The following is a 21,043-nucleotide window of genomic DNA, read 5'->3' as shown; positions in this document are numbered from 1 at the left end:
TGACACCCCTAGCTCAACAGTTGTTGTGTCCTATCCTAACTTTTTCTGGTCAGACATCCTTTTTACATTTTCTACTAAAAAAAATTAGGATAATTCACAATACAAGTATACAAATGTTGAGTCGAAGATTTGTCCATATGCACAAAGTTGAGAGAAAAAAAAATCCCTAGATTAACTAGGATGAAAGAAAAAATATATAGTCTTTTTGTTTATCTAAAAAGCCATAACATCAACAAATAAGCTCAAGTGAACAAGACCTATCGCAGCTGGGAAATTCCCACACCATCCATTGTTCGGAACCGGTAGCCATGCTCGGATTCTCAATTCCCACAAATTCGATGATGGTGTCCTGGAACAGGAATCGTGAAGCTCCCATTGCCGAACAGAGATGCTCCATGGAATTGGGAGGAGGAGAGCAGCGGTGAAGGGGATCACTGATCAGTTCTGCCTAATTAGCAAATAACTATTGACATTATTGGCACTCTGGCTAAATTTTTGCTTCCTAGCTACCGTTTATGTGTCAAGCTTGCAGCAACTGTTGCTGCAAATCGGTGCAACCGAACAGGCCTTACATCCATTTCACACACACGATAAGGACAAGATTAATTTATTAGTATGAACACCAATAATTATCAAATTACCGAATTTCAAAGCATATATGTTATATGTGTAGATTTATTTGGAAAATACTTACAAATCTTATAAATTTGGATTTAGGAATTCATATTTTTTTAAAAGAAAGATGGTTATAGATACACAGCTACATATTACAGTTCAGTGACAAACCAATGTTAATCGAGTACTCTATAATGGATCCACGCAAGCATGCAAACATAGCTGTCTGAGAACCTTACCGTGGCCTTGTTTAGTTCCAAAATTTTTGGCAAAATAAGCACTGTAGCAATTTCGTTTGTATTTGACAAATATTGTCCAATTAGAGACTAACTAGACTCAAAAGATTCGTCTCGTCAATTCCGACCAAACTGTGCAATTAGTTTTTATTTTTATCTATATTTAATACTTCATGCATACGTTTAAAGATTTGATGTGACGGAAAATCTAACAAATTTTGCAAAATTTTTGGAAACTAAACAAGGCCCGTACTGCTACGAAGGATTTTGCTACGTGCATCACGCAACGGACAAAGCGATCCTCTCCTTGGTGCCTGCAGTCGAATATGCACACATGCGGTGGAGGTGAGACGCGTTCGGTTGACGCGACCCCGCAGGCCGCAGCGCAAGGAAGCGGCTCCCTCCTGTGGGCTCCGTCTCCGACTCCCGTATAAAACAGGCGAGGACGCGCTCCACCGCCAGAAAGCATCATCACCCCAGAGCCTCTCCTTCCCGGTCTCCGCCCGTTGCCTTCTCCGTCCCCGGCTGCGTCGCCGGCGAACCCACCACCGCGAATCGGATCCTCCGACAAGGTGAGAGCCACCCCTGTCCCACCCACCTCACCCCTCTCCCCCGGTGGAGGATCGCTCCTCCGCACCCGGGATCTACTCTAGGCAGAAAGCTCTCGTCGACCGTTTGCGAGCGTGCGCGTGCTGGGATGCGTGTGGATCGATCCGCTCGCCTGCGGATCTCGTATCGCGGCCTTGGGTTCCGCGCGCCGCGGTGGAAGCTCGATCCCGAGGTGGATCTGGGTGCTGTGCGCGTAGATCTAGCAGCCTGTGGCTGCGGGAGGGAACGGGCGTGTGGTGGATCAGCGTTCTGATGGGCTGGGTTTGGTGTTTTGTCTGTTGCAGGCGAGAGGGGAGAGATGGGGCTCACGTTCACCAAGCTGTTCAGCCGGCTGTTCGCCAAGAAGGAGATGCGGATCCTCATGGTGGGGCTCGACGCCGCCGGAAAGACCACCATCCTCTACAAGCTCAAGCTCGGCGAGATCGTCACCACCATCCCCACCATCGGTGAGCGCACCAGCCTTCATAAGCATCACGTTGTGAAGATATATTCGTGTATTAAGTATCAGGATGTAGGACAAGGCTTCCAAATAGATATATTCATAAGCATCCCCACCATCGTTGCGGTATCAGGATGTAGGACAAGGCTTCCAAATAGTTATTGGATAATTCCACGGCCACCTAGTTTAATAATAATTGAAAATTCTGTCTACATGGCTACGTGAGTATCCACCATTTTGATCATTTTTTTACCATTAATAAAAAATACCTGGGTGCAACAAGACTGGTGAACTAGGGTAATGCATTTCTGTTAATACTTCATAGGACGTTCACCCTCTTCCACTGAATTGATTAGTGCACGTGTTGGCTGCTGTGATCACTCAATTAATCAAACAACTCATGAACGGATTAAAGCCTCTTTAGCAAGCTGATGGAGCAGCAAATTTACTCAAATAGTTAAATACAATGAAGTGAAGAATGATAGTGACTAGTAGTGACTGTTAAAAGAATACTTGGTTCACACGGAATATGGGATTTGCCAAAGCAGCTTGAACACCCCATTCCATTTTTAAATTATTCACTTAAAATCAAACTGTTTTGTTTACAAGGTAGGTTTACACAAACATGCCTCTGCCTTTACCTGCGAGTTGCAACATTCTGTGTTCTCATGTTGACTTACCTTCAAATACAGGATTCAATGTTGAAACTGTGGAGTACAAGAACATCAGCTTCACTGTCTGGGATGTCGGGGGTCAGGACAAGGTAAGATTGACGATCGAATTTTGCGTCTAAACATTTTAATAAATATAATAAGATGGCATTGCTTCTACATCCTGCTTCTCACTTCTCCAATAGATGATTTTATATTGCTTAGTGCCTCTCTTGTACACTTCAAAAAATATTGTTCTACGTCCTGCTGTTTGATTTCTGAATTTACTTGTTGTGTTTAGTTCAAATTGTGCCTTGATATCCCCCTACCCCATTGTTTGAAAACAGATCAGGCCGCTGTGGAGGCATTACTTCCAGAATACACAGGGTCTCATCTTCGTTGTGGACAGCAATGATAGGGACCGTGTTGTTGAAGCAAGGGATGAGCTTCACCGGATGCTGAATGAGGTAAATTCTTGTGCCCTTGAGAATCCTTTCCCTGGTATGTAATTATGTGCGTTGTGCTCACAGCTATGGAGATGTTAATGGTTGCAGGATGAGTTGCGTGACGCTGTGTTGCTTGTGTTCGCTAACAAGCAAGATCTTCCAAATGCTATGAATGCAGCTGAGATTACTGATAAGCTTGGACTGCATTCACTTCGCCAGCGTCATTGGTAACATACACTCTCAACAGATTTTTTTTTTCTTTTCTCGTATGCTATTATTATATTGCTGTAGTCGTAGTGTCATATATCTGCTTGGTAATATAATGTAGTACTAGCTAGCAGCCAGCCTGAGACTTAACGAGTCATTAAATCTTGGTGACAGGTACATTCAAAGCACTTGTGCTACAACTGGTGAGGGATTGTACGAAGGCCTGGATTGGCTGTCCAGCAACATTGCAAGCAAGGTATGCTCACCTTGTTAGACACTTCCTAAAAAAATGATGACTGCAAATATTTCCACTACTTGATTGTGATCTCAATTTCAAAGAAATTGTTGGTTTCTTTACTCACCTTGTCTGTTTGACGACCCTTGCAGTCCTAAATTTTCAAGCGAGGTTTGGATCATCTAGGAGCTTTTGGATGATGATGGTGCTGGATATTTAGGGTTGGGTTGATATTTCCGTATGTAAGATGTATGCCCTGAGCTCAACAGTTATTGAGCTCTGCTTAAGTTTTCACAGTTAAATTGTTTTATGTAATTTGGGCCTTGAGATGTTTCTGAACCAAACAGCTAAAAAGAGTTCAGTTGAGTTAATTGGTTGCCATTACATTACGAGATTCATTCATGGTCCATATGTTCAACAGAATCACATCAGAATGATATGTTTTCACCAATGGCATGAATTCTGCAGTTTTGGTGTATTGAAATGCATGGTAGATTGTTCTATGTAATTTGGGCCTTCAGATGTTTCTGAACCAAACAGCTAAAAAGAGAAGATGCGTCAATTGGTTGCCATTATATTACGAGATTCTTTCATGGTCCATATGAACACAATCACATCAGAATGATGGCATTTTCGCCGATGGCACGGATTCTGTACTTCTGATGGCGTATTGAAATGCATCGCTGCGTGCACTGCTTTAACTACAACGTTTGTTTCACCACTTCTGTGCAAAGGCCGGTTCGGCGTATTTAAATCTCGCTGTCTTGACCGTGTCTGGATTTTTAACTTAGAACTTGTTTAGTTCCCAAAATTTTTAAGATTTTCTATCACATCTAATCTTGCGACACAAGCATAAAGTATTAAATATAGATAAAAACAAAATTAATTGTATAATTTGCTGTAATTTATGAGACAAATCTTTTAAACCTAGTTAGTCTCGAACAAACGAAAATATTACAGTAGCCAAATGCAAAAATTTTCACACTAGGCCTTATTTCGGTCATTACAACTGACGACAGAAGGCCAGAAATTTCTGACAGGAGTGAATATTTAGTTAGTGAATACGTTAAAAAATCAGACAAACAAGCCAAAATTAACACCTAGCAATCATTAGATATAGCAATCATTAGAATACCTCAGGGGCAGGGCCAACAAAAGACGAAAACCCCAAAAGGATTTTGCAAGCCAGATGCCGCCATTTTACATCCACCAAATGATAAGCTACTGACTATTCCTTGGCGTGGAATTTTACATGATTCCTGACGCTTATTAGCAACAGGAAACCAGTCAAAAATGCATGCTCAATGTGCAGTTGGCATGCGGCATACACCAGGGATTCAATTCAGACTAAACTACTTGCATCTTGGGTGCAAGACTAATCTTCTGTTACTTCTGCTGCCGCAGCGGATATCAGTGACGCTGACTGGATCTTTCCGGCATGCTCCAGCCTCATCAGAATTACTCCCCTGGTTTCCCAACAGAGGTAGAGCATGGTTGAAAAAAATGGGGAAGGAAAAGGGGAAGGTAATGGATTGGAACCAGCTACACGCTTTTATTAAAGCATTGAATTACCTGGAGTGTCGAGACTGGATAGATATATCTTTAACTTTGATTCTGTTCACAGTGCCACTCTGGCTAACTAAAACAACCTGCTCGTCACTTTCACCGTCTTCTGCCATTGAAATCACAGGCAACAGCATAAAACATGATGGATACAACAAATCTTGAAATAGAACGGAGAAACAAATTCAGAGATGGTACCAGTGAGTGAAAGACCAGCAATAAATACAGCAGCTAAACGACAATCTTCTGGAAGCTGCAAAACAAAATAGAATACACCAAATCAAACAGGTTAAATGCACCCAAGAAATGGAACACGTTCCTAAACTCTCTTGTATATACATAATGCATCATTATAAGAAATCAGTTTTAAAGCCAAAAGCACTGAATTTTAGAATACTTCTGAAGAATTTATAAATGTCTGGTAGCGGAAACTGATGACCAAAAGCTCATCATACCTTGTAGCCTTGCAAGCCTACAGCATTGAAATTTAATAGCCGGAAAGCATTTAAGGGCACCCGTTTCCCAATACCGTTTTCAGCTACGAAAAGCAACCATGGAGGACTCAAATCTCTGACCCTGGAGCAGCGTCCATAATATAAAGACAAATTGGTTAGAACTGGAGTACAGGGACTAACCAAACTAATAAGAAGATATACATTAACAAATATGGCTTGGAGACAGGATAGTGCAAATGAAGTTTAATGGACACTGAACCAATTCGGATTGAAGTAAAAGGTTGGTTTCAGGATTAGTATATGAGAGAAAGTTGTTTATAAGCAGCATACAGTGCCTATACTTCAGCACTATATCCATTATCACTGGATTTTCAGTGTTTAGGATATCGTCAAATTCTTATCACATTTTCTAATGCTGCTAATGTCGTGCTGTATATATCAGGATTACTAATATTCTATATATACTATGTAGTATAGAGTATAATATAAACACTGTAAAGCAAGCATCAAGACAAGTTGATATAGAGGACCTTCATGATGCACCACTTAATTTGGGAGGTACATAGTTTTATCATTAGATTTGCTGTCATCTTCACATAGCAAGAAGATGGAGGAGCAAACAGCAAAGACAAGTTGCTACTACAAACAGAGCAATAATATGGAGGAGCTCATCTTCGCAATCCCTTAGATGTGGATTGCTGGAGGCTGCAGCAGAGACTCGCTGTAGTATTTTTCCAATACTACAAAAATACCCAAAGATCAGCTAGGCGCTAGGCGGAATCTAGGCGCTGACCCTCCGCCTAGCGCCTAGTCGGGAGTAATCGCGCCTAGGCGTTCCTAGGCGTTTTGCTAGGCGGTGACCTAATACATGTATCTCCCTACTACTAAATTATGAAAATTTCAGTCTGCCAAAGATTTTCTTCTGCCTTCTCGCGTTGGTCCCTGAGTCAGCCCGCGCGTCTTACGGGTAACCCCCGCCTTTAGCCAAAACTCTCGTGTGGTCGTCTGGCCTCTCTCGTGCGGCCATCGAGCGCAGGTGTCCCTGTCGGATCTGATGGGCAATCCACGCTGCAATTGTTGTAATCAAAACCAGCGCATATGTATGTAAATCCAAACCAAAACCGAGCAAACGCACAGGCAACTACCACCGTTGCAACGCCCACCCTACTACCTGAACGGAACCGAAGACCGAGCAAGACGGAAACGACGACTCGGCGAGACAGATCCCACCGCTCGCCTAGGAGCTGGTGAACTTGGTGACAGCCTTGGTGCCCTCGGAGACGGCATGCTTGGCGAGCTCGCCGGGGAGGACGAGGCGGACGGAGGTCTGGATCTCGTGGAATGTGATGGTGGGCTTCTTGTTGTACCGTGCCAGCTTGGCCGCCTCCGCCGCCAACTTCTTGAAGATGTCTTGGATGAAGAGTTCATGATGGACATGGCCTTGGACGAGATGCCGATGTTTGGGTGCACTGCTTCAGCACCTTGAAGATGTAGATCTTGTATGTCTCCACCGACTTCTTCGCCTTCTTCTTGCCCTTCTTCTCGCTGCCCTCCTTGCCCGCGGACTTACCCGCCAAGAGACGCTTTCCCCGCTGAGGCCTGCCTTCTCTGCCGCTGGCTCCTCCTGTGCTGGCTTCTTCGCCACGGGCTTCTTCGCCGCGGGCTTCTCCTCGGCCTTGGGCGCCATGGGGATCAGGATCAGGCTAGATTGGGTCTCGACGAGGTCCCTGGGGGAGGCAGTGGGTGCTTGGGGAATGTCCCCGCTCGGTGAATTAATCCCCACGGGATCCCCATACCCGAATAAGTTCATCATGGTCACCCATCACAAATAACAGCCCACAAGTAATAATATACATACATTCATAGTATAACAATCCACAAATAAAAACTCAGATCAATAAAAATGCATCCCAAATACCTTCACGCATCTCATCAAACTGAAGTACCTAGCTTTTGGACTTATCCCCACACAAAAACAAAATAAGAGTCCAAAATAGATTTGGGATGGAAACACGGGAAGGCCAAATCTTGCACAGGTATCCGATAGTGTCAGCAAAGGCCTTCAGTAGTGTCAGCAACCGCCCGCTAGCTAGAAGAGCTGGGGAGGAAGAGGATCTTGACTCTTGCATGTGCTGTCGTAGGCTCCCGAGCCGTCGTGCCTGATTGGCTTGGTGGCCGCCGGTCTTCATCCCGGACTGCAAGGAGCCGCTGATCTAGGACTAGATGGATTCAAGGACTGGTGGTGGCGCTCGACTCCGACATGGATGCAAGGTGCTGTCACGCTGTTGGGTGGCGGCTTGGTTGGTCTGCCGTGCGGTGTGCATTATGGTCTGCATGAGCGGCGGCTGGAGTGGGGACTTAGGGTTAGGGAGCTGGTCGGGGCTGAGTTTTGTTCAACCAGAAAGGAGAGCCGTTGATCAGGATCGGACGATCATGGAAGCTCCATACGCTTATAGGCCGATGGGATAAGTTGGCCCATAGGGAAATTACCAGGACCAGGTTACAGCCCGTGCGGCTGTTTAACATGCTAAGTGGGCCAAAAGTTGTTTAAGTCTAAATAAATTTATTACTTGTTGCTAAAAAAAGATTAATATTTTTTACTTTACTTTCAAGTTTCTTTTCTGTACTTTTTAAGATTTACTATTAGAAAAAGGTTATATGCTACATTATTGACCATTGAAGTTTGGAATTGATGATAGGAATATAATTGTTTATCACCCGTTGCAACGCACGGGCATTTTTGCTAGTAAACACTTAAAAGAAAAGAAAAAACAATAGATAAGTAGTAGTAATGGAAGGGGAAAGAATAGAAGGCCCATTTAACAGCCCACTTTAGCCCAACTCTCTCATCCCTCCCGTGACCCCGTCTCCCCGCAAGCCGCGTCGCGAGTCCCCGAGTCGCGACTCTGCCCGCTGCCGCCGCCCTCTCCTGCTGCTCCCTCTCTCTGCGCACGCCGTCGCCCGCGCTGCTCCTCCCCGCCGGCGACTGTCTCCTCCTCGCGCCCGCGCCCGCGGCGCTCGCCGCCGTCTGCGCACGGATGCTCCGCCCGCCGAAGCTCCGCCCGGATGCTCTCCAGCCCCACCGGCGCAGCCGCCGCCGCCTAGGTTCCGCCTACCCCCATAGGCGAGGCGGGGAGCCTCCGATTCGCGACTAGTCGCGCCTAGTCGCCGCCTAATCGCCGCCTAGCTGAACATTGAAAATACCTCATATCCAAACGGGGCCTTTTTTTTACAAACCCATACTACACACTGCCAATTACTAGCCAGCTTCCAAACTATAGATGAAATTACCTCCTGTCAATTTTTTCAGGCATTTTGTGCGCCGTTGCTGGAATTATGTCCATGGCAGCCATCTTATCACCCTCTTTTAGCTTCATCGCATATACACCCCTGGTATTCCTTCCAAGGGCACGAAGCTGGATGAAACATGAATATAAGAATAAGGAAATATATGTTAGTAAGTAGTGCAACCCAAAATGGCAAGCTCTTTCGCACATAGTCAACCAAACAAATCTTGAATGGTATAAAAAACTGAACTTACTGAAACTCTAAACATAGTTAAAATATTGTACTTCCGTGATAATAGTTTTATTCTTAGGAGGTACACTGATATAAAATCTGCTGGCAGTTCCCATTTACTCACATACCAATCAATATATCAACACACCAAGATGTGTGTTTGTAGCATACCTTGTCACATGAGTTGACTATAACCCTCCCTTTCTGTGAAGCCAATGCAACCAGGTCATCATTGCCACAACGACGGACCCACTTAAGCTCATCACCAGGAACCTAACATTTAGTAGTTATTGAATCAAAGATGTGTATCACATTTTAATGATGATATGGTATGTGTAAGAAACACAAGCAAATGAGATGGTATACCAGTTGAATTGATATGATACCAGTGGATCTGATTGATGAAAAGGCATTAAGAGGTACTTTCTTGATATAGCCATTAACGGTGAGCATCACTAGACATTGGTCCTCACCAAATTCACTAACAGGAATGATGGAGGTTATCCGCTCTCCATCAGATAAAGGTAGCAGCTAAAATAAGAATGAAGTAGCAAATGTTAGCATATTGCCTGCTACACTTCATTAATCCAAGTTAACATTTATCACTGCACCTGTACCAACGGAGTCCCAGTAGCAGTTCTAGTACATTCTGGTATCTTATAAGCACGTGCTGAGTATACAATTCCCTTGTCACTGAAAGTAAACACCATTACATTACATTACATTACATTATATGAGAATAGAAAAGTGCATAACATGCCCACTGTAAGTACAAATCCAAGCGGGCAGCTTTCAAATGCAACAAGTAAATTCCAGGAGTGTTTGTATAGGTTCAAACATGCTTTCTACTTCCTTCGATAGTAAATATAAGTCCATCTAGGACAGTCGTAAGTCACTTTGACCATTAGCATATTAAGAAATTATATATATGACAAACATGAGATTGAAATTATTAGATTCCTTAAGAACAATACTTTCATAATACAATCTTTTTTTATTTAAGATGATACCCTTTTATAAATATTGCTAGTCAGATTTTGACTTAGGATAAACTTAGATGGACTTATATCTGTCACGGAGGAAGTTGACAGATTAAAGTAGCTTATGTAGTGCTTAAAAGCAAAGAACATCCAAAGATGCTAAAAGATTTACTCATTCCTGGTTCACATACCTGAAATAAAGAACATGGTCATGTGTCTGGCAAACAATGAAATCTGATGTGCTGTCATTTAATCGCATCTTTCCAACAGACTTTCCTATGGTTCCCCGATGTTGTAAACTGAATGTGTTGGGGTTCATTCGCTTAGCATAGCCTTTCTCACTAAGAATCTTCTAGATGTATAGGCATGTCAAGAGAGGCAGAAAAAAAGGGGTAATTGAGTGAGGATAAAACTATATTGGATAATTAGAAGGTAGGAATAGACAATTGCTCGCACCAAAAGCATTTCCTCGTTAGGGATAATATCAATATCATCAACTTCACAGCTTACTGAATCATCTATCAAAGAACGCCGTGGTGTAGAAAACTTGTTTTTCAAATCAGCGGCTTCTTGTTGTATAAGCTAAAATGTCAGAAGGAACAATTAGTAACTGGCAGCGCAATAAGATGAGAAATGCAAAGGAAACTAACACGAATATACTCATAGAACTTTTAATCATGTGTGAGATTTCAAGCACTTATTTAAACATAAAAACTAGGAAGGTATTGTTGACATCAAAATCCTCAGATGTGCTCCAACTATATTTAATAAGGAAAAAAAACTATACACTAAAGACATAGCAGCAAAAACATTGGTTCATCATCATTTTTTTTCTCTATAAAAGCACTGCAGTGATATCAAGCGAGGAAGAAACATATTACCATAAAATGGATTTCAAATGAAATAAGCAATAATAACATTGACTGCATTATCTCATACGAAAATGATGAGCGGTTGGAAGTAACACAGTTTAATGAAACAAAGTGTACAATTATTTAATTCACATTTCCCAAATGTATAGTAACGAAGTCACATGCTCCTTGTGCAGAAGAGGGATTCTAATAGGAGAGCTAAAAGTTTGGACAAAATTTGATGGGACAAACATGATTTGCCCATGTATCCAGAGCCTTGCAGTTTCAGTCTACAGTCAGAGCTAATGGGAAAACAACCAATTTTATTGCCATGTACTATGTCCTGACAAGTTAGATCAATTCTTTACCAACGTTGCACAAAGTATAGACCCATGTAAAATCATTTGCAATCCTCCAGTCCTTAGGAAAGGAGTTTGTGCAGTTCATGCCATATGCACAGTAACTTAAACTAGTGTCACATGAATTATGAACATACAGCAGATTATGTAAATATGAAGAAATGTCAAACCTGGAAGATAAGTTCCTTGCTTGACAGAAGCTCATTTAACTTAGAAATTTCCTCTGACAAGATTTTAGCTTCATCCACAAATTTCTTCCGCTGCAAAAAGCAGATGTCCGTTCAACTCCATCGGGTAGGAGATAGGAATCGAGTTCAATCAAATAGCTGTCAACACAATAAAATTCAAGTGTAGAAACCTCAAGGGAAGTGAGCCTCTTTAGTGTGATATCCAACAGAGCTTCAGCTTGTTTCTCAGATAGATCAAATTCTGCACATGAACAGGTTAAACATATGAAACAATTCTGTTTTACAATAATATTTTTATAATCTCCCTTTCATCAAGTTTGTGTTTTTGTTTAGCAAAGCACGATCTAATGTCCAAGGCACATTGGATGGCAAACTGCACAGCTTTAGATTATCAGGAAATCACTGATCATTGAATATCGAGGATTTAGGAATCTTCTTCATTGGAATCTTCTTCATTGGAGCGAAGTTTACGATAAGCACCATAGCACTAAGTCACTCACATGCAAAGTTAATGTGTTTTAGGAGGAGCTGAACCAGAAGTGCAGGACTACGGTAGGAAGCATAGAAAATTAAGGTGCTCCAAATTCCAACATAAAGTGTCTACACTTGTTTCATGTAATGATCAGCACAGTAGCTAAATCAGACAAAACATGTCATAATAGAACTGAAAAATGTTACCCTTGACTAGAGCTCCTGTTGCCGCAGTGTGATTTGATGTTTCTCGTATCATTTGAATCACGGCATCCAAATTGTCAAGGCCAATAACAATTCCCTGCAAGAAGTAAATTAATCATCAACCTTTCAACATCCAAAGAAGCTAACCAACCTAAATCAATTTACCTCCACGATATGTTTCCTTTCTAGAGCCTGTGAAAGTTTATATCTTGCACGCCTTTCAATAACAGAGCATCGGAAGTCAAGGAACGCCTGAAGCAGAATCAGAGTTTAAAATGGGAAAATAAATCTCAGGTTCATAAAGAGCCAACATCATTATGCAAGCAATCATAGACATTGTATAAAGGAAATGTAACTTAAGGATACAAAATATTAAATGCACACATAAGTGGTAAGGGCTATAACATTAGTGTGCAGATGTCAACCTAAATTATATATCAATGTACACTCTTGTTAGCAACATGAAATTATATATTGATAGAGGCTCAGCTTGATTCCATCAGTACTGTGGCAGTGTGGCCCTTGCTATTAAGTGAAAAATAAACATCCTTTGCAGTTAATACTCAGCTGAAAGCCTGGTATCTAAGAAAGTAGTTAATATTGGGAACGGCTACTTGAGCCCTCCACAAATGCATCCAAAAGAAGTGACATAAACACCTATTATTGCTAGACATTTTAGTAGCCAGATGGTACCTCCTCGACAGACTGGTGATAGCGCAACATCTAATATTTTCTTTATAAAAGGAAGAATCCTAAACATCTAATTTGAGCCCTCGGTAAATCCATGTATACAAGGATGCCCAATGCTAGTTAGTTTTAAAGTATCATGTGATTTATGTCCTTTAGTCAGTTAAAAACAAGCATCATATCAGATATAGCATATTAGCATGCGGCTTGTAAAATCAACATTTTATTTGTGCAAAAACATAATAAGAATAAATAAATAACGCAACAGCACCTGAAGAATTTCTTTCAGTCCCATCAATTTTGGCTGCCCATCAAGTATACTGAACAGATCAAGAAGAATAAAACAGACGTGAGATTAGAAGATGCGAATTTTTTTCTTGTCCTATATTGTAATGCTAACAATATACTGAACAGATAAAAAAGAATGGAAGTCTCGCTTCCCGGAGTCAAACAATTGCAAGGTTTGACCAAATATATATAAAAAATTACAAATTACTAATATTTATGATGTCAAATAAGTATCACTAGATTAACTATGCAATAAATATCATAATAAACCAATCTAAAGATAATAATATTCCCTATAAATCTAGTCAAACTCAGGATTGTTTGACTCCTCAGGAAACAAGATTTACATTCGTTTTGGGATGGACGAAGTAAGATCTAACTAATGCAATCACTTCAACTACAAGATCATGAGCAGCTCAAAGATGCAGATCAGCATCTAAGATATTTGCATGTGCCATCAGGGATGCATATCTGATCAAGGTTTTGGTATTCCCAATGCTTGATAAGTCAAAATGAAAGCATTGAAACATTTTCTATTTCCAAACAACTGAACTCTAAAATTTGATTTTGTTCAGAGCACCATTTCAAATGGTATTGACAACATGTAGCATTGTGACTACCTAGCCAAGCCAAAATTTGGCCATGCCCTGAAAATTTGGTTAATATTTTTTATGGCAGAAGTTTGGACAGCACCCCAAAAAAATGGCCAGTCAAACTACCCCTCCATGAAAGTGGTAGTGTCAGCTAGCATCACCATCCAAACACAACCTAAATTTAGTTGTTCCTTTGTCAGTATTATTTCAAGCATTCTACATTAAGACAGTAATCTTACTTCCAAATTCAGAAACAAGATGAAGAAATAGAGGAGATTTATAGTTTTATACTGTGATTCAAGAACAAGAGAAAAACAAAATCAAAGACCACGTCCGAATGAAATGAGAAGAGACTTTTCTGTTCACTGCCATGTCCTTTTGGGAGGAAAAGAGCAACATCAAGAATCAATAAAATGAGTAACTTGTTTTCCTATTTGCTGTAAAACACAAAACTAAATGTAGTGAAATTACTAAGTTGTAGAAACGGCTTAAGCATTCGAGACTACCCCGACTTTTAGGGCACCTTGTTTTCTTTGATTGTAAAGGCTTTGTTGTAATTGTGTACAGAAATGGTTTAAGGCTTTAAGAGTACTTACGCCACCATGTTGCAGCTAAAGCTAGACTGCAGAGCTGTATGACGATACAGGTTGTTCAGGACAATGGCAGGATCTGCACTTCTTTTCAGCTAGAGCAGTGTACAAGGAAAATAAGTATTAGACATAAAAAACAAAAGTTAATATCCCTAGACTCCAGATACAAATAAAAGATGGTGGTGCGAACCTCAATTACTACACGCATTCCAGTGCGGTCACTTTCATCCCTAATATCACTTATACCTTCCAATACCTGCACATAAGAACACACCAATTGTAGGAATTCTTAATGTTTCCATCATGGCACTAACAAAATATCAAACTTGTCACAGAATGGACTCAGGTTAAGACCAACCAGACAACTAAATCTGCTCCAAATAAATATACCTTATCTTCAGCAAGCTCAGCTATCTTTTGCACAAGAGTGGCTTTGTTAGTTTGGTATGGAATCTGCGCAGAAATGTATAAATTAGTAAGTTCATGCCCTCAAACAAACAACAGTAGAGATGCCAGACACTACTCCAAAAACAAAATCTGTAACTCATACCTCTTTAATAATAATAGCTGTGCGCTTGCTTTTCTCGTCAATTGTTTCGATGTCAGTCTTTCCCCTCACAACAATGCGGCCACGTCCAGATTTATATGCTTCCAAAATACTATTTAAGAGGTGGGAAAGGTAGTGAGGTGGAGGTGGGTACACAAGTTAGCGCAGAAGTCAAAGACAACAACAAGACCAAAGGAAAAAAGGGATTAAATACCCTTGATTTCCTAGGATTGTCCCTCCTGTAGGGAAGTCAGGACCAGGCATGCATTCCAGTAGTTCTTGGAGCTTTCAAATGCAAGAAACGGAACCAAAAAAAAGTGAAGTGTATGAGATATCTACAGACTCAGAATAAAAAAGAACTTAACAGTGACAGTGCCTAATTCATTTTTTAATGTAACACGAACTGAACGAGTGACACTCATCTAGGGAGCTAGCAAACCACACAATGAGATTATTGTTCTGCTATCTACTTCAGCAGTTAACAAAATAATTCCGATGATTCTGTAACGAAGCGTCAAATTCCTAGAGATCATTTGCACATGCTAAGCAGTTGTTCTTCCTTGCTTCATATAGGATTTGCCAATAATTATCTGAAGGGAAAAATTATCAGCTGATTGCTTAGACATTTTGATTGACACGCATACAACACATGCAAACAAAAAGGCGTAGATAATATAAGAACTATATATGTAGTATAATGACATTAAAAGATAGAGAACCAAATGGAGGGAGTGGTATATTACTCACTGTAGCTTCAGGGTTTTGAATAATAACAGAAAGCACATCAACAAGCTCCCCCAGATTATGAGGAGGAATATTTGTTGCCATTCCAACCTGAGTTCAAACATTAGAAAGAATTCCATTTTCGTACATAAGTAAATACCAGATTAGTTATCACTTGTGTAGTAAACTAATTAAATAAATAAGAGCTCATACGGCAATCCCAGAAGAACCATTCAACAACAAAGATGGGACACGAGCTGGCAGCAGAGATGGCTCTTTCTGTGAGTTATCAAAGTTTGGCACAAAGTCAACCTGTCAAATAACAAGCAGCAGCATAGAAAGGATGAGAAAAAGGAACAACACCGCACTCACGCAACAATAACGTAATGAGAATGACATCAGAGAAGTGAGTGAAGAGATATACTGTGTTGAGCTCCAGATCAGTCAAGAACATGGCTTCTGCTAATGACTGCAACACAACAAGAATGTCATTCGATAGTAAAGCATTCATAGTTGACAGATAGGCAGTGTAAATATCATTTTGATATATTGAATTCATTTATTTCAAGTGGTTAAAAGGCTAAAAGTGCTTAGTAAGAACAATAATTAGTGTTTATTCCCATAAAAAACGTGTAGCGCTTGCGTGACTTCCAAAAAAACTGTGCTCAGTAGGGATGAATGCAGTATGAAATCAATAAATGGTTTGAGTGCCTTTCACAACATGGAGTTCAGTAGGGATGAATGTACATAATAAACAAACTTAGCAGTTACCTAATTAAGGTGTAACAAAATATTCCATACATTTTTGTGCAAATAAAATATTTCGGATGTACATGACTTAATAAATTTGGAACCAAACCTACATCCAAGCGGCACTCCGTGTATCGCATAGCAGCAGGAGGGTCTGCATCTACTGAGCCAAAGTTTCCATGTCCTTGAACAAGCGGGTACCTCATGGAAAAATCCTGAAAGAACATAACCATAAAAACTTGTAGTTTACAGAAAATGTGCAAAACAGACATAACTTTAACTGCAGAATGTATATGTGAAAACCCAAGTAGGAACATTTAACAATAATTGAGCACGATCAAACATTAGGGCAGCTCCAACAAGTCCACCTCAGCATTTTGCTTACTTGGAAGAGAGAGAAGAGGGAGAAAAAGAAGAGCTTGCTCTTGTTTCTACGCCTAGCTCGAACAAGTTAGGAGTTGCTCGTGTGGGCATGCCCATCCCTGTTCCTCACTTTTTCTCTTTCTCGCTTCTCTCTTCACGCACGCATGGCCATGGCCCATGGCTCTTTTTCTCTTTTGAAGACACAAGACACACAGAGAGTAGTCCGTGAGAAGGGCAGTGGCTCGCCAGGCGTGGTGGCGGCAGCCTAGTGGGAGCACGCGCGACGGCGCTCTGGTACAAGCAGCAGAGCTCCAGCACAAAGAACGCGCAGCGGCGACCCAAAGTGAGCACGCGCAGTGGCGGCACTCTGCACGGACAAAGCCCGGCGGCAGCCTAGCGCAAGCATGCAGGGCAGCAGCAGCGGCGTGAGGGCAGCCTGAGGAAGACGACAACGGTGGGTGGGGAAGAAAGGAGGTGGGGCCCACGATGATGATTTAAGAGCTAGACTGTTGGACTGCTTGTACTAACTTAAAATGATGTGGCAAAGTATAAGCTAACATATTAGCTAAACTGTTAAGGGTGCCCTTAGGGGAAGCTGGGATGCAAATGTAGTAAACAATGGTTTGCCCCGATAATAATGATTAGCAAAAATATAATGTTATATTTTAGTACAATTGTCACATGTAAATCTCTGCCGAGCATGGAGTAAACAGTTAATGTTATTTTCAAATTAACTGATATGATAACAAACAAGCATACTAAGAGCCTTGATGCAAAGAGCTGATAGCAGTGTACAATTTTTATTCAGTTCAGACCTTGCTAGATGTCTCTTGCAGGTTGCAATCAGATAACAATGCACTGACTCATTAATCAAATAACATTCAAAATATTTTTACCTGAGCCATTCTAACCAAGCTTTCATATACAGCAGTATCTCCATGTGGATGAAACTTGCCTAGTACCTGAAAAATTAGGGGGGGAAATCGGCAACAAAATACCAAATAGGAAGAATGGTATCACACAAGCTGCAGTATCATTGAACAAAATTATAGCTAACTAAAACAAGTTCCTGCTTGCATACCTCACCAACAACTCTGGCACATTTTCTGAATGGCCTACGAGACGCAAGGCCCATCTCATGCATGGCATAGCTGCAGACAGATTTTAGAAATCACCCAAATGGGATGGAGCAAGGTCAGTAAAAGGAATATAAGGGAAGTATGATGTACATAGAGTCAGAGACAGCTATATGGATAGAGTTGTATATGCCCCCCAAAAAAACTTTGAAATTGGAAGTTCCTTGACAATAAGTCCTTTAGATAACAATTATAAGTTATGGGTGAAGACATGCAGGTGGTAAATAAACATGAGAATATTTCAGAGAAGGTAACAAATGCAGGTCATAACAACAACTCTGCTTCGTTGGGAAGGACCCAATAAGACTCTCCAGACAAACTTCATATGAAGTAGTTATTTGTCAAGCTGAAAACAGGTCATGGCAAATAGGCATTTTGGAAATAAGGATTTTTACAAGGAAAAAAATATTGTTCCCATGGAATTCCCACATTCCAAATGAGGCATAGGTAAGTTGGCAACGCTACATCAGCCAAAAGGGCATCTCTTATACAAAGTGAACAGTATCCATGTATAACTAGTAAATACCTTGAACAACTAAGACATTTCATAACCATCCAACAAGCAATAGCATGGGCTGTAACTGTAATGTACTTCCCTCAGAGCGATTTGTGCACACTACTTGGGCCCCTATTCCCAATCCATGTCACCATATGTATTGTTGAACTTTTCCATTCTTCGAGCAAACACAATGTAGCATTTATGCGGTCTGTACAGCTCAAAATAGCTTATCTGCCACGTGTATTTCCTACTCCCAAAAAGCAACACATGGAACTAGGAACGCGGAGAAGAGAAGGCGAGAGCTCACAGTATCCTGCGGTGCACGGGCTTGAGGCCGTCACGGACGTCGGGGAGCGCACGGCCGAGCAGCACGGACATGGCGTACGACATGTAGGCCTGCGTGGCCTCCTTGTGCAGCTCTACGGGGAGAATCCGCTCCTTGACCGCAGCTCCACCTCCGCCGTCCTCCCCGCCGCCGGCCGCCGCCGGCGCCGCTGCGCGCCCATCGTCGCCACGGTTGCGGCGGCGCGAGCGGAGGCCGCGCGCGGGCCGCGAGGAGAAGGACGCGGGAGTGGGGGACGAGGCCGCGAGGAGGCGGAGGGCGGCCGCGGGTGCTGTGGCAGCGGCGGCGCGGCGGCGGGAAGCGGCGCCGAGGATGGTGGCGGAGGGGCCGAGGAGGCGCGGGAGCGGGAGGCGGAGCGCGGCGGAAAGGGCCATCGCTTCGCCGTGTGCAGCAGGGAGGCTACTGCCGCATGGGGGGAGAAGAGAATGGCGGTAGGGGAGGCGGAGGTGGGGTTTTGCGAGGGTTTTGGATGGGGATGGCAGGGTGGGCCTGGAGCGCGAAGGAGACGGCGGAGGAGTAGTGTTTTTCGGGAAAGGGACACCGAGGTCCGAGGCGCAGAGCACGGGATAGAGGAACGCGGCGGCCGGTGCGTGACAGGCGTGGATGTGTGATCCGACGGCTCAAGATGCTCGCTCGGCTCTGCGGTCCAGCAGAGAGCGCCAGGGTCGCCGTGCCCCGGTGCCCGTGAGGTCGGACCGGACAGGTTCGGTTTGGGCTGGGCCTCTTTATAATCTGGGCTGAATCCCTCTGGGCCAAGATTTTGGATGCTGCTGCGGCACAATGGCTTGTTCAGTTTGCCCACTTCACGGCTCGAGCGCCTGTTGGGACCTTAGGTCTGAAAAAACAGCTCCAGCTCCTTTTTCTCAAAAAAAAAAAAGAAACTCCAGCTTGGCAGAAGCTGTACCAAACGGTATGTAAAAAAATGGCTTTAGGAAATTGTAGAGAAACTGATCTGCTAAACACTTTAAGGTTCGTTTCATTTTTAGGAACCCGTAACGATTTCTAGCTGAACTGATCATTGGGTGGATTTCGGACAAACCGAACATAGCTAAAAGGTCTTATCTTCTTCTTCAAAAAAAAGCTACTTCGCCACAAGAACTAGAGACAGAGGCCTACCAAACCTTAATCTATCACATCATCTACGGAACAGTACGCATTACGCAAAGGCTTGCCGCGCAAAAAAGTGACCCTTCTGTTCGCAAACGTTCTTGATCTATTTTCATACACGTCTTTCGTTAAGAGGAAAAAAGCAACCCTCAAGTTTCAATCTAGGATTATCATAACGAAACAAAAAAGTAATGGCTAAACAAAACGATATGGAAAACGGATTTCGATACCACTCACTTGAAAGGGGAAAAAAAAAAGGAAAAGCAATGTTAGTTTCCTCGCCGGCTGAAAACAAGCCATTACATTGTTCATATCAAAAGATCAGAACACTTCGTCGTCAACTGATCGGCTGGCGATTTGATGGAGACATCGCTTGAGGAGGATTCGAGGAGGACCAACAATATTCAAGTTATATACATTGTGCAAATCTTTATTACTTTCTAATGGCTAAACATACACATCATTACACAAAAATACAATCACCAAAGTAGGGGGGTATGGCTCACTTTGGCATCACATATCTCTAGCTTCCACATCTACGAATCGGGAACATTTATGTTCCCATGTTAACACAAATACCCTAAGTTCTCATTCTTATTCTCTTGTGGGACCATGGCTGCTAAATGTCTTAATGCCCTCTCAAGTGCACTGGAATATACACAATCCCTGAGGTAAGCAAGCAAACATAGAGGAAATTTCCTTACGATTTCTAGAGGGATGCATTTCGAGATTCCATTGCTGGGACCACCGAACACCCTGCGTCCTTGCCGTGGTTGTCGGCATGTTCGCTTTGAGTACATCCTCATCATTCACAGGGCTTTCACGTAACCGTGAAACAAGTAAACAACTAAGTCATAAATAGAGTCTTCTAGACTATATTGTAGGAATTCAATGATACTTAATTTTATGAACAAAGGAAGGCATATGAGTCACAGGAATCAATTATAGTTCATTTTTTAGTCAAGAATTAAAAAACAGTGATATTCAAACACCAAATAGGTTTATTCTGAAAATACATCTCATATCGAATCTAATTATACATATTTGGTATCATAAATATTGTCACTATTTTGTATAGCTTTGGTTAAACTTTATAACAGTTGACTTGGTATTATTCTAGAGTCGCATTAATTTTTTAGACTGGGGTACATCTTACAAGTCAACAAAAGTTTATTACAATGGTAAAATGTTGTTTTCCTTATGTTGGATATGACAATATTTGGAAATCTAATTAAAAAACTGTTGAAGAGTACTCTTTTACCACAAATCTATATTTTTATCAATAAGGAATGATATAAAGATACTCTCAGAGTTGCTCTAAGGTTTGGCTACAATAGCTATCTATTTGATCACAAGAACATGAATTTTCGTGCAAAATTTAAAAAAATTA

At 41.9% G+C, this 21,043-nt stretch overlaps 2 protein-coding genes and 1 pseudogene across 4 annotated transcripts; 1 reads left to right on the top strand and 2 right to left on the bottom strand.

Moving 5' to 3' along the window:
• Positions 1,183-3,888, top strand: LOC8057077 (ADP-ribosylation factor). Its single transcript, XM_002466175.2, has 7 exons — positions 1,183-1,423; positions 1,745-1,906; positions 2,592-2,662; positions 2,897-3,016; positions 3,104-3,222; positions 3,377-3,458; positions 3,590-3,888. The coding sequence occupies exons 2-7, from the start codon at positions 1,759-1,761 to the stop codon at positions 3,593-3,595; spliced, it is 546 nt and encodes a 181-aa protein (XP_002466220.1). The 5' UTR covers positions 1,183-1,423; positions 1,745-1,758; the 3' UTR covers positions 3,596-3,888.
• Positions 4,414-19,058, bottom strand: LOC8057393 (probable DNA gyrase subunit A, chloroplastic/mitochondrial). 3 transcript variants are annotated; one of them, XM_021454857.1, is made up of 27 exons: positions 18,511-19,058; positions 17,650-17,719; positions 17,465-17,530; positions 16,319-16,420; positions 15,880-15,924; positions 15,669-15,767; positions 15,480-15,566; positions 14,947-15,017; positions 14,736-14,844; positions 14,576-14,638; positions 14,376-14,441; positions 14,192-14,280; positions 12,986-13,034; positions 12,193-12,279; positions 12,031-12,124; positions 11,523-11,593; positions 11,335-11,424; positions 10,411-10,536; positions 10,146-10,306; positions 9,586-9,667; positions 9,341-9,505; positions 9,146-9,247; positions 8,747-8,871; positions 5,456-5,576; positions 5,199-5,253; positions 5,010-5,106; positions 4,414-4,903 (listed from the first exon to the last, which is right to left on the bottom strand). In XM_021454857.1, the coding sequence occupies exons 1-27, from the start codon at positions 18,918-18,920 to the stop codon at positions 4,813-4,815; spliced, it is 2,793 nt and encodes a 930-aa protein (XP_021310532.1). In that variant the 5' UTR covers positions 18,921-19,058; the 3' UTR covers positions 4,414-4,812. The 3 variants fall into 3 exon arrangements, with proteins under 3 accessions (XP_021310532.1, XP_021310524.1, XP_021310528.1); XM_021454849.1 differs by having other exon boundaries at positions 5,010-5,109; positions 18,511-19,057; XM_021454853.1 differs by having other exon boundaries at positions 4,510-4,903; positions 5,010-5,109; positions 10,146-10,303; positions 18,511-19,056.
• On the bottom strand, positions 5,978-8,719 carry LOC110433144 (annotated as a pseudogene).

The sequence above is a fragment of the Sorghum bicolor genome, chromosome 1, assembly GCF_000003195.3.
Source record: "Sorghum bicolor cultivar BTx623 chromosome 1, Sorghum_bicolor_NCBIv3, whole genome shotgun sequence".
NCBI lineage: Eukaryota > Viridiplantae > Streptophyta > Magnoliopsida > Poales > Poaceae > Sorghum > Sorghum bicolor.
This window is presented reverse-complemented; position numbering and strand designations above follow the sequence as displayed.

What these genes read in the sequence shown, in the direction of transcription:
- LOC8057077 (XM_002466175.2), top strand. Translation starts at nt 1,759, where the DNA reads ATGGGGCTCACGTTCACCAAGCTGTTCAGCCGGCTGTTCGCCAAGAAG. An exon ending in CACCACCATCCCCACCATCG is followed by an intron (nt 1,907 to 2,591) that starts GTGAGCGCACCA and finishes CTTCAAATACAG; the next exon opens with GATTCAATGTTGAAACTGTG. An exon ending in TCACTTCGCCAGCGTCATTG is followed by an intron (nt 3,223 to 3,376) that starts GTAACATACACT and finishes TCTTGGTGACAG; the next exon opens with GTACATTCAAAGCACTTGTG.
- LOC8057393 (XM_021454849.1), bottom strand. Translation starts at nt 18,920, where the DNA reads ATGGCCCTTTCCGCCGCGCTCCGCCTCCCGCTCCCGCGCCTCCTCGGC. An exon ending in GCTTGGTTAGAATGGCTCAG is followed by an intron (nt 16,421 to 17,464) that starts GTAAAAATATTT and finishes ATGTTCTTTCAG; the next exon opens with GATTTTTCCATGAGGTACCC. An exon ending in GCAAGGAACTTATCTTCCAG is followed by an intron (nt 10,537 to 11,334) that starts GTTTGACATTTC and finishes CTGACATTTTAG; the next exon opens with CTTATACAACAAGAAGCCGC.